The sequence below is a fragment of the Sus scrofa genome, chromosome 11 (assembly GCF_054392235.1).
Source record: "Sus scrofa isolate SSC_HxYL_T2T_F1_AM1 chromosome 11, Sscrofa_HxYL_maternal_Yorkshire_Landrace_v2.0, whole genome shotgun sequence".
Classification (NCBI taxonomy): Eukaryota; Metazoa; Chordata; class Mammalia; order Artiodactyla; family Suidae; genus Sus; species Sus scrofa.
The window spans coordinates 76,560,105-76,571,875 of NC_139393.1; the positions used below are offsets into that span (position 1 = coordinate 76,560,105).

General features: G+C 47.2%; 1 protein-coding gene across 24 annotated transcripts in view; it reads right to left on the reverse strand.

Moving 5' to 3' along the window:
• Positions 1-5,488, reverse strand: part of GGACT (gamma-glutamylamine cyclotransferase) — a 61,269-nt gene extending 55,781 nt beyond the window's left edge. For 17 of the 24 annotated variants that reach the window (XM_005668516.4, XM_084982248.1, XM_003131069.7 and 14 more), the window contains exons 1-2: positions 5,437-5,488; positions 974-1,142 (exon numbers count right to left, since the gene is read on the reverse strand). Coding sequence is in view for 1 of the 24 variants with exons in the window: in XM_084982249.1 (XP_084838375.1) it covers positions 974-1,245 (272 nt within the window). In the remaining 23 variants the exon portion in view is untranslated. Of the gene's footprint in view, positions 1-973; positions 1,330-3,138; positions 4,912-5,436 lie in introns of those variants that run through there. The other 7 variants (XM_084982229.1, XM_084982231.1, XM_084982236.1 and 4 more) reach the window with 5 other exon arrangements.
• Between the last annotated feature and the right edge of the window lie 6,283 nt (positions 5,489-11,771).

Sequence of the window (11,771 nt, forward strand, 5' to 3'; positions counted from 1 at the left end):
GGTGGGGTCACGACCCCACCTACCTTCTCTCAACACTGACACCTCTCACCTGGGTCCCTGCCGGACGGAAACGACTGTTTTCTTCGGCGTTTACACTTACTGAGCATGTGCTAAACGCTAAGTGCCACCCAAGGGAATACTCGTGGGAGGTCCTCATTCAAGCCTCCCCGAAACCCTATCAGGGAGCCATGGTTATTATCCCACGTTCTGTAAATTAAAAGGCTCAACATGACCCAACCAGTGTGTGGAGGAGCCAGGAACTTGAAGCCAGGCAGTCTGACCCGGGAGTCGGGACCTGTAACCATGACCTTGACATCTGCTCATCATGGGAGAAATATCCGTTCTGAGATGCTGGGCCTTTATTAACGACACACTCTCTGTGTTCAGTTAACAGTTGCTGAACATGAACGATGGCTTTTCCACCTACCATTCTTTTTTTTTTTTTTTTTTTTTAAGAACACTCTTACTATGGGAAGTCAAATATACATAGAAGTAATGATATAATGAACCCCCCCAATACCAAATACTTCCCAACCCCCCACCTATCAACGTAGGGCCCATCTTAAGGCCAGCATTTCATCCACTTAATATTACGTTATCCGGTAGAAAGAGCCCCCTTCAGCATTCTTTTTCAGAATCATGTGTCCCTGAAATCATATGTTCATTTGTCTGTGTTAACATGGATCTTTTAAAAAAAATGACCTTGAAATGGGCAGGTCTTTTTAAACAAAACACAAAACAAAGAAACTCTAAAGAAGAGATGGACACTTTCTCCCTATGTAAGATTAAATTCTTCTGCAGAGCACAGGTGCCATAAGCAACGTGTACAAAAAATGGAGAACAGTGTCCCTGCTGTTCCTGAAAGACAAAAAGACAGGACTTCCAAAGACACTCTCCGTGAACTCGCTTTCTCTGATGCTCTACGGTTTAGGAGCAACAGACACTCTAGAACAGAGGAAAAAACTGTTCTTACCTTGAGGCTTGCTTCTTCAAAACCCCATCAGCCCAGAACCCCACACCGTGGTAAGTGTGAGTCTGAAAAGCATTTGGCCTCAGAATCCTTGGGAACAGGACACCAGGCGAAGGACTCCCACCTCGCAGCGGGGCCAGAAGACCAGGGACCAAGCATCCGGTTCTCAGTCCTGCGGCAGGTGAGACGAAGACGAAGGTGAGCGAACAAAGTGAGTGTCTAAGAGCCAAGGGGCATAGAGGCAGAAGCACGTCGCCCAGCCCCGTGGCCGGCATCTCAGACCTTGGATGCAGGCCCGTGAAGGAAGCCAACAGCCACTCAGAGGAAAAATGTGACCATAGCCCGAGGGGCGGGCGGCAGGGTGCTTTGAACAGAGGCAAGTTCGAAAGGCCCTTCAAGGAGTTCAAAGTGCTTTGCTTGCTTGAGAAATACCAGCTGCACGGCTGTGGTGCAGGCCGCAGCTACAGCTCAGATTTGGACCCCTAGCCTGGGAATCTCCATATGCCATGGGTGCAGCCCTAAAAAGACAAAAAAAAAAAAAAAAAAAAAAAAAAAAAGAGAGAAAGAAATACCATCTGTATCCACTCCTTCAAGTGAGGAAAATGAGAAACAGCGTATCTCCAGCCACAGGCAAAGCTTATTTTAGGAATACTGAGCTGGGTCCTGGCTGTGGGTTTCCAAGTCTTTTAAAGTCATATATTCAGTTAAAAAAAAAATAATCAAGCCACATCTGAATTATACTTGCCACAAATGGTAACTGTGAACCAAATGAAGCCTTTAAATCTCCCTTCCAGTTTACAGGTGATACAGGAGACAGAGGAACAAGCTAAACTCTACAAAAAGCTGAGAAAGTCCAGCACGAGAGCCATCCACAGGCAACAAGTGACATCAATAAATCACTAATACTAAAGATACTAATTAAAGAAAGCAAGGCGGGGGGGAAATTCACAGGCCTGCTCGAGAGCAGGGTCTGCAAACTGTGGCCCTCAGGGAACTCCAGCTCGCTGGTGGAGTTTCAAACAAAACACCGTGAAAACAGTTTTACTGGCACACAGAAGCGCTCATTCACACCCGGACCATCTATGCTGCGTCTGAGGACAACCCGGCTAAGGAGCTGCCACAGAGACCACATGACCTGCAAGGCCTGGCGTTCAGACCCGCCCTTTTCAAAGGCTGCCAGCCATCTGTCTCGGATTAGGAGACAACAGAGACGCAACAAAGTACCACCTGTGGCCCTCGTTAGGCTTCTGACTCACACGGAGTGCATCTCGGAGGCCATCAGGGAAAAGTGAGTGTGGACTGGGTTTTAGAACACATTAAGGAATTACTGTCATTTTCATTAGGAGGTGACAATGGTACTACGATCATACAAGAAAACGTCCTTTTTTGGAGGCACACCACGCTGGGGTGAAATAATATGTTAGCTGCAATTTAAACTACTTCAGTAAAAGGATAAAGCAGAGACGGCCGTGAAAAATCGTTTTAACTCTTTGTTAAATCTATTTGCTGAAGATACACAGGTTCATTATACTGTTTCCTGTTTGCTTTAATGAAAAGAAAAAACCCAAAGCAACCCAGAGCCTTGATCAAAAACCAGAGTTTATCCCCAGCGAGGCTTTCTCTCCAGGCAGGCCTCCCCCCCCAACCCCCTTACGGAGGGCGGCCTTGCCACGCCGGCAGCACCCACATCTCTCCGCTTGGTTACGTATTAAGCCTATCTTTGCCCGGGGCGTCCACCGCCAGGAATGCCTGCATCCCAGCCCTCTGCCTGCGACTCTCCTCTGCACCCCAGGACCAGCCCGAACCTGACCCGCCCACGTTCTCAGGCGGGGACTCATCTCCCTGAGCTCAGGGTGCCTGTGGGCATTTATTTCGCCCTTCCTAACACTTCAGCGTTTCACCACATCTGTTACCTCATGGTGCCATCCAAACCCTGAGGCTTCTGGGAACTGGGTCTTCTCTGTAAAGCCACGGGGGGAGGGTAATGACACCTTCCACCGGGTAAGACCCGCCTGCACAGCTCCCAGATCCAACCTAGGCAAGGCTGTCCTGCCCTGCGCAGTTTCACTGACAAGAGCCCTTCCATTAAAGAATGAATTCCTGTTAAACACGGTGCTGAGCCTGTTTAACCCACAGACTCTTCGTAAAGTCTCTCATCTAAGGCTTACCTTGGGATGGAGAAGGTTCTAGAAAAGACTAACATGACTTGAGTTTTGTCCTCTTATCGTCACCTTCCTTAGGACTTGTCTCTCTGCAAACTCTGCCACACTCCCCTCCAGGCCAGCCTGCAGGTGAAACCGGACACGGCTTTGTGGGGTTCCCGGGCACAAGAGCCTTTCTGTGTCCCCCATTTCTTGTTCTTAGGAAATGGGCCTCGTTCAGCCACCATGACCTTCCCTGAGTTCCTAGGGACAGGTTCAGACAGCGGCTGACCAGGGGAGGGAGGACCAGCCACGCAACAGCAGTACCGCCTTGGGACAGGATCCTGGCTCCCTCTCAAGGAACACACACACTAACATAGGCATTTGAGACCCCTAGAAGTTACATTCCTTATGCTTCTTTTAGAAACGAATACTTTAAAACGGACCAGCTTCGAGGGCTTCCTTGTCTTTCTCCCTGACTTAATTGCACCCTAAATGCAATCACCTGTAAGCTAAAGCTTAGGCCCCCTGAGCATAAGAGCCTGTGGCTTAAAGATGATTAGCACCTGATGTTCTTCAGGAACCTTCCTAGTTTGTTCTAATCTCTGAGCCATAGGCCCTTTTCGAAAGTACTGTTATTCGAGGCAATAACCCAGAAGGCCACCATCAGCATCGTACTGAGATCACCTGACTCCAGCTTTGACGACTAAGATTCCCCCAAAGAGAGAAGAATGCATGTTTGTCCCAATCCTGATTCCTATCTGAAAACCTGTTTTTCTCCTCTTTACTATGAAACTCGCAATTCTAAGGGGGAGGCACAGTCTTTAAGGCGTTCGTCTGCTGTGCCCCTCCTTTGCCTGGCAAAGCAACAAAGCTATATTTTTCTCCTTTACCCAAAACTCTGTCTCTGCGTCTCAAATCAGCACGGGCAGACAGAGGCCGAATTCCAGCAACACCAGAGTGCCCTGCCCCGGGGGGAAAGCCTGGCTGACTGTGGGTTCAAAGCCTTTCAGTGACTCCACCTGGAAGAGCTGATCCAGTTGGGAACTTTCAAGAGAGGTTACTATACAAAATAAGAGGAAAATGAACAGAAAATTTTAAAACTTCAAACAGGACTGGTTTCTGTCCTTGCTCTGTTTTACTTCCCGCTGCCCACACTGCCCTAGTCCAGCATGAATAACCACCTCCTCCAGGACTAGTGCTAAGACTCGGGACCCTCAATAGCAAGGTCAACCAGTCCAAAATACTGCCGTACAAAGGTCCACCCATTAGAAATTAACTCTGCACACACAGCTGTTGAAATACAAACGCTCTCTACCCAAGGAAGTCTGCTTCTTCAGGAACTTCTGGCTCCTTCTGGGAGTCGGTTCAGGAAAACAAGGCATTTTGGGAAAATGTGTGGACCGTGTGGGAGTTCTCCATATTAGCATTTCAATAAATTGAGACCAGGGAGAGGAACCCTCAATTACAGGGAAAAAATACATGAACACGTGTAAGACCTACGCTTTCTATGGGTCAATCCAACTGATTTGGAGAGACCCTTTGGTTTTTAATACTGATTTATCCCTGGGACATTTTGCAAAATTAACAACCTGCTTAAAAAAAAATGTGACTCCAAATCTCATTTTCTTATCATTTCAATGTTGACAGTCAGCCCGGAGTCACGAAGATGTGTTCAAAAAACGCACACCTCTTTAGCGTTTCCAGCAGGGCGACTGTGGTGTTATCTTTGGCCAAGAGACTGAAAGCGCAATAGCTATATTTCATAATCAAGGCAATAAGAGGAATTTCTCCAAAAACTCAGCTGTATCACTAACGGCTTCAAAAAAATAAGTTCAGAAACTGACAAATGGCCGCGGTTCTTAGATTTGTTTTGCAGCTCGTGATCTCCTCGCCCCGCAAAAAGGAATCTCTAAAATCAAAGACAGAATTTCTGAAAAGTGTCAGCCTCATTGGAGTGAGAGATCCTTTGAAAACTACCTTTTGAACGGTCATTACTTTTTCCTTATTGGGAGCAGGCAGCGTCTACCCGAAGGCAAGACTGGACCCGCTTAACGGCCCGGTGTCCCCTCCCTTCCAGCTGGTCCCGCAGGCGCCCGCGTCCCTCCACCACCCAGGCTCTACCCCGTGCCCCCTCACTGTCCCCTCCCCTCCCCCGTCCCCTTCCCCCTCCCCCCCTTCCCGATTCCCACGGGCCGGAACTCGGCCCGGGCGCGACGCGCCGCACAAGCAGCGATGCCTGGAGTCCCCCGGGTCCCCAGGGCACCCTCGTGGCGGGGCCAGGCTCAGGGACCTGGGTAACTCGGCCCACCCTCAACGCCTGACCTGCTGCAGCGCCGTCGGGGAGAGCCGGCACCGGCTGCAGAGCGGAAATCCCGGCGGTGGCTGGCGCGGCCGCCCGGGGAGGCCGCCCCCGGCGGCGCCCCCTGGAGGTGGGACGCGGTACCCGCCCGTTCGAGCCGCACGCGCACCTGGGCACGCGCACCTGGGCACGCGCACCTGGGCACGCGCACCTGGGCACGCGCACCTGGGCACGCGCCAGGACCCTGGCGGGGGCACATCTGGGGCGGCAGACGCGCACGCGCTAATGGGTCCCACTTGGGCGTCCTTGGTCTTGAGTCCATGTTGGACTCAGACACACCTGGGGCCACACTGCATCAGATACGTCCCCAAGCGCCCTCCCGCCCCCCCCCACCCCCTCCACCCTCCCCACACACGTGTAGAAATGAGCTCATACCTGGAGCTGGATGACCAAGGCCTCACCCTCCAGCATCCACACGCAGCGCTGTCACCACACGGGGGTAGAGATAATCACATGGTCTTGATACTGCCGCCTATTTACCAATTCTCCATTTTCAACTGAAATTGTGTTTGTAGGAGACAGTGGAAGAAATGACTCACTCTCTGCTTCCTAGATCCTAGGACTAAATTTGAGCCCCAGAAATTAGAGTGAAGACCAAAAGCGGAAGCTGAAATTTTTTTCTAGAGACTGTATTCATTCTGGACTTAAGCAAGGCTGTTTTGGGGACCCAGGTAGCAAGAATTGCACAAAGATAGAGAGGAGCCACTTCTGCCCCTCTCCCCCCAACACACAAATATGTAAGTACTATATTCATATATAGTTACTGGACTAGTAATAATCTCCTTTCATCACTTTCTGCCTCTTCCACTCTCATGTATGTGGGCTGGACTCGTGTGTGGTTTTGACAATCTGGTTTTTATTCGAACATTCCCAATAACGCTGATGTGGTTATGTTTTGAACAGATGTACAATTCCTAAAGAAACCTAAAAGAGTCAAAAGCTATAATTTTTATAGAGTTCGTCCTTGTTTTGAGAAGTTCATGATTAAATTAAGTATATATAAAAAAAAAAAAATCTCAGAGTTCCTATGGCTCTGTGGTTAACAAATCTGACTAGCATCCCTGAGGACACAGGTTCGATCCCTGGCCTTGCTCAGTGGGTTAAGGATCTGGTGTTACTGTGAGCTGTGGTGTAGGTTGGATTCTGTGTAGATGCGGCTGCGGCATAGGCTGGTAGCTACAGCTCTGATTCAGCCCCAAGCCTGGGAACCTCCATATGCCACGGGTGCGGCCCTAAAAAATCTCATCTGGTGTATTTTTAACATACTGTTTTTATTTTTATTTTATTTTTGGCCACGCCTGCTGTATGTGGAAGTTCCCTGGCCAGGGATGGAACCTGTGCCACAGCAGCAAGCCAGGTGACTACGGTGATGCCAGACCCTTAACCTGCTGCACCATAAGAGAACTCTCCAAATGCTTCTTTTTTTCCCCCCATAATGACAATTTATTTTTCCCCAGATTTATTGAGACATAATTTTTTAAATGCAGGTTCCAATCTGGGGAGTCTGGAGTAGGTTCTAGATGCCACAGAATTTGCTTTTGTGTGGGCATCCACAGGGTCGCAGACACCATGAGCATGGCTGCCCAGCAAGGAAAGGAGGAACTACCCTCAAAAAGACAAAAGTGGAGTTCCCATCATGGCTCAGCAGATAGTGAACCCAACCAGCATCCGTGGTTCGGATCCCGAATTGCTGTGGCTGTGGCTTAGGCCAGCAGCTACAGCTCCAGTTGGCTCCCTAGCCTGGGAACCTCCATGTGCTACAGGTGCAGCCCTAAGAAGACAAAAAGACCAAAAAAAAAAAAAAGAGGCAAAAGTCGCAATTTCTCAAGGAAACTGATTGGTCGCTTTGGTGTGGTTAGGGCTGGTAGGTTAAACAGGAGCCCTTAGCGAGCCAACTGCTTAGAAACTGATCTGGTTCATGGAGCCTGTCAGTTGTGTCCAAAAGGTACAGGTAAGTCCCTTACTGAAAATCGTTCACCCACCAGCAGGTGTTTTCCTGCTTGTTCCGGTCACTCTACTATCCACGGTCTCCCATACCCTCCAGGCTCAAGGTCAAGCAGCTGGCAAATCACTACGCCGGGTTTAGAGCTCAGCAAACATTTCCTTTATCAACCCAAAGGATTTAGACTAACAAATCGTCTTTCAGTGGAATTATCCAGTTTGGCCGTTTTTGTTTTCTAAATATCAGCAGGTAATTACTAAGCTCTGTTTTCTGGGCTTTGGTGTTAGATGCATAATTTATATGTGACTGAATACACTGCTCTTTAGTATTGTGCAAAAGAGGCTGACTTTATCTCCTTGTTACCTCTCCCACACGGCCCAGACTTGCAAATACCACCCAATAGATGGAAAAATACCTCTGCCTCTCTTGTATCTATAATTATAATGTGAAGCAAGCAGCAGAACCAGGATCCCACCTATATACAGAGCTTGAAGTCCAACTGAATACACTATAAAATCTACAGAAATTTAGCAAATCTTTCTAGTAAGTTATTACTAATAATCACCTTTGGCCTTAAATAGACTCCAACTGAAATCCAGCCCACAACTTGTTTCCGTAAGCTAGAAATGAGTTTTACACTTTTTTTTTTTTTTTTTTTTTGGCTGAGTCCACAGCACGTGGAAGTTCCTGGGCCAGGGATTGAACCTGGGCCACAATGGTGGCAACATCAAATTCTTAACTGCTAGGCCACCAGACAAGTCTGAGTTTTACATTTTTAAAAGCTTGAAAAAAAATCCAAAGAAGAAATAATACTTCATGACACAGGAAAATTGTGTGAGACTCAAATTTCAGTGTCTATCAAGTTTTACTGAAAAATACGGTCACACTGACTCAGTGTTGTCTATGGCTGCTTTTTGTCATCACAGCAGAGCTGAGTAGCTGCCACTGAGATAAGGTGACCCATAAAGCCTAAAATATTGTCTTCTTTTTCCTTTGGTCTTTTTAGGGCCTCACACACGGCATATTGAAGTTCCTAGGCTGGGGATTAAATCGGACCTGTAGCCGCCGAAGCCACAGCAACACGGGATCCAAGCTGCATCTGCAAGCTACACCACAGCTCACAGAAAAGCTGGATCCTTAACCCACTGAGCATGGCCAGGGATCGAACTCATGTCCTCATGGATACTAGTTGGGTTCATTACCACTGAGCCACGATGGGAATACCAACAAAGCCTAAAATATTTTCTATTTGCCCTTTAACAGAGACAGTTTGTCCAGCCTGTCCCTAAGTCCTTCACTCCAGCCACCACCACAATACTTCCTCTCTGCTCTCTGATAGTTGTTTTATGACTATCTCCCTCCTGGACCGAGTTTCAAGAGGTCAGACCTGCATCCTTTGGATAAGTTTCCAGTACTTTCCACCATGGTACCAGAGTTAGTATTCTACAATATTCATTTTTTGACCACGCCCACAGCATGTAGCACTTCCCTGGCCAGGGATTGAACCCTTGCCACAGCAGTGACCCAGGCCGCAGGGGTGACAATGCTGGATCCTTAACTCACTGCATCATGAGAGAACGCCTATAATATTTATTTAATTGAACTTACTTTTTGATCATTTTCCCTGTGTAGATCAAAATGCGCTTGACAAGAGGACTTTACAGTTCAACATAGGATCCACTAATCAGGACAATTTTGAAAATTTGTATGTAATAAGAGAAAATCTATATTCCTCAAATAATGGGATTCCTTGCTTCCGTTTTCTAAACCAGATTCTAAAAGGTTCTTGTTAAATTTGAAAGCAGCAGGTTTTGTTTTGTTTTGTTTTGTTTTTCCTTTTCATTCTGTCGAGTTATTCTCCTTAGTACAACAGCTCTCACTGCTACACAATTCCCACAGCAAAGAAATTAATGAGCGGAGAAAACCAACCTCATGACGCTAAGTTCACTCACCTTAAATTCAATCCTGGTATTTCTGGAATTAATGTTTTAAAGATGATGTGTACTGCTGTCAGATATTTAAAAACAAGGCATTGACCTTTTCTCCACAAAAGATAGGCCATAAAAAGTCAGAATTTTCCAAGCAATTGCAGTTGAGGTGGTTGATGCTCTTGTCCAGCTTCTGTAATTTTAGGGAGAACCAGCACAGGCTGGCGTAAAGGACGATGAGATTGTCTCATTCGTGTTGGAAAATAAATCCTTTATCGTGAACAGGAGGATAATTGTAAGAGTTCCAGAAAAAAGTAATATGACCCCGACTTTATGTACGCCACCCACCAGGAAGGAAGCTAATTACATTGCACAGAGGCCACTAACCAATCTCCAACCCTGTAATGTTGCCCCCATTGTTCTGCTTAAAGTCAGAATCAAGTGATTTGGCTCTGCTCTCTAAACAGTAATTTTTGAGGGGAATAATGCTTGCCTGGTACTGAGCCATGTAGACAATATGAGGTGAAACGTGGCTTAATTCCCTTGAGCCACCCAAGCAGGAAATGAACATATGTTGAGTGCTCTTCTGTGCCTGGCATAATAGGACCCTGTCCTCATGCTAGCCTTTGAACAATAGCATAAAGCAGGTATTATTCCTAATCTATGTATGAAAGAGCTCCAAGAGGCTCACTGACCCACTCAAAGGCATGCAGCCAGCAACCAAGAGTGCCCATATCCAGCTAAACCTGAAACCCATGCTCTTTAGCATAAGGACTGAAACCAGGTAGTAGCTGGGTCATCTATGCTGAAATGTGCGTCCTTTTATTTTTTACGCTCTTTGTTGGAAGGGCTAGTTCTAACGAGTAACCCTGTACGTATCTTTCTTGCATGAAGAGCTTCCATATACACCATCACAGTGGATTCTTACACCTGCTTTGTAAAGTCTACGTAGAAATCCACCTCCTCCCCCACCTGCCCCTGCCCCTGCTCCTTTACAGATGAGGTAAAGAGATTAGATGGCCTAACGGAGGTCATGTGATTAGCATGTGGCCTGTTCTAGCCTAATCAAAGACCTCCAGTCCAAAACTATCATTGGACCAAGTCAGATTTATTGGCTCATTGTCATGGGGGAGACCGCACACCCACAGAGCCCTGAGATGTCTCACTAAACAAAGATGGGGTTCACAGGTTCGGGAGAGGGGTGCAGGTTAGGTGGACTTTAAAGGCAATAGTGTTTTCACAAGCGGAAGGCAAAACAGGGCTGTGTGCCCAGGCTCGGCGTCAGGTGTGGACAGCAGAACCGACCCAGTTCTGGAGCCTGGAAGTTACCGTGTCATCAAATCCCGTGTATTGAGAAACGGTTTAAACGGAGCTACTTAGCACGTGGGCTGGAAAGCGAGGCTGCTTGTTGGTGTCCAAGCGGCTTGGACCCTCCAGGTAGAGCAGGATGTTTCATTCCCCCTGAGGATTTTTCTATCAGCGACACTTCCGATAGTGTTTTCAGATGCTTTCTCGGTGGGTAGTACAGCAGCGGTCACCCTCAGAAGTGGGTCCCTTGACACATGACGACGTCAGCATGTCCAGAGGAGAAGGGTCGTTGCCTCTCACCTCCCAGAAGCCTCCGTCTCTGCCGTGTGAGCCCGATGACTGGCAGAGCACAGCTGTGCCTTTTCAGTCTGAGCGACTTTTCACTTTACTAGGATACATCCGGACTAGAAAGCTTCAAAATATTTTCAATGTTCTTTTCTTATTAAAGTCTGGTTGACCTAGAACGTTGTGCCAATTTCTGCTGTATAGCAAGGTAACTCAGTTAAACATATATATACATTTATATGTATACTCTCTTGCATCACCGTCTAGTCCAGGAGATTGGTGAGAGTTCCCTCTGCTATACAGTAGGACCTTGCTGTTTACCCATTCTAGTCATGAGAGTTTGCATCAACTAACCCCAAACTCCCAGTCCATCCCACTCCCTCGCCACTCCCCCTTGGCCCCCACAAGTCTGTCATCTATGGAGAGCTTCAAAATATTTTATCTCCACAAGGGTGTTGGAATTTCAAACATTCTTACATTACACCACAGATTTTTGTTTTTAATGGGTGTTTATATAAGCACCCAAGGCAGGTCACTATTGTAACTTTTCATAGGGAATTTCCGTAGAAGATTTAGTTGATTTTTTTTTTTTTTAAAGATTAAGCATCTAAGGATATTTGAAGAACCCCTGGTTTAGTCCAGGCTTCCTATTTCATGGAAGAGAAACTAACAGCAAACTCAACCACCATCACCACCACCATTGTTTTTGTTAGAAGCCACCGAGGCAGGCAGCAATTAAGTGACTCATTCCAGGGACCTGGTAACTAATCGCAGAATTGGAAGTCTTTGGGAGTTTCCATTGTGGCTCAGCAGGTTAAGAAGTGGCTATGCCAGT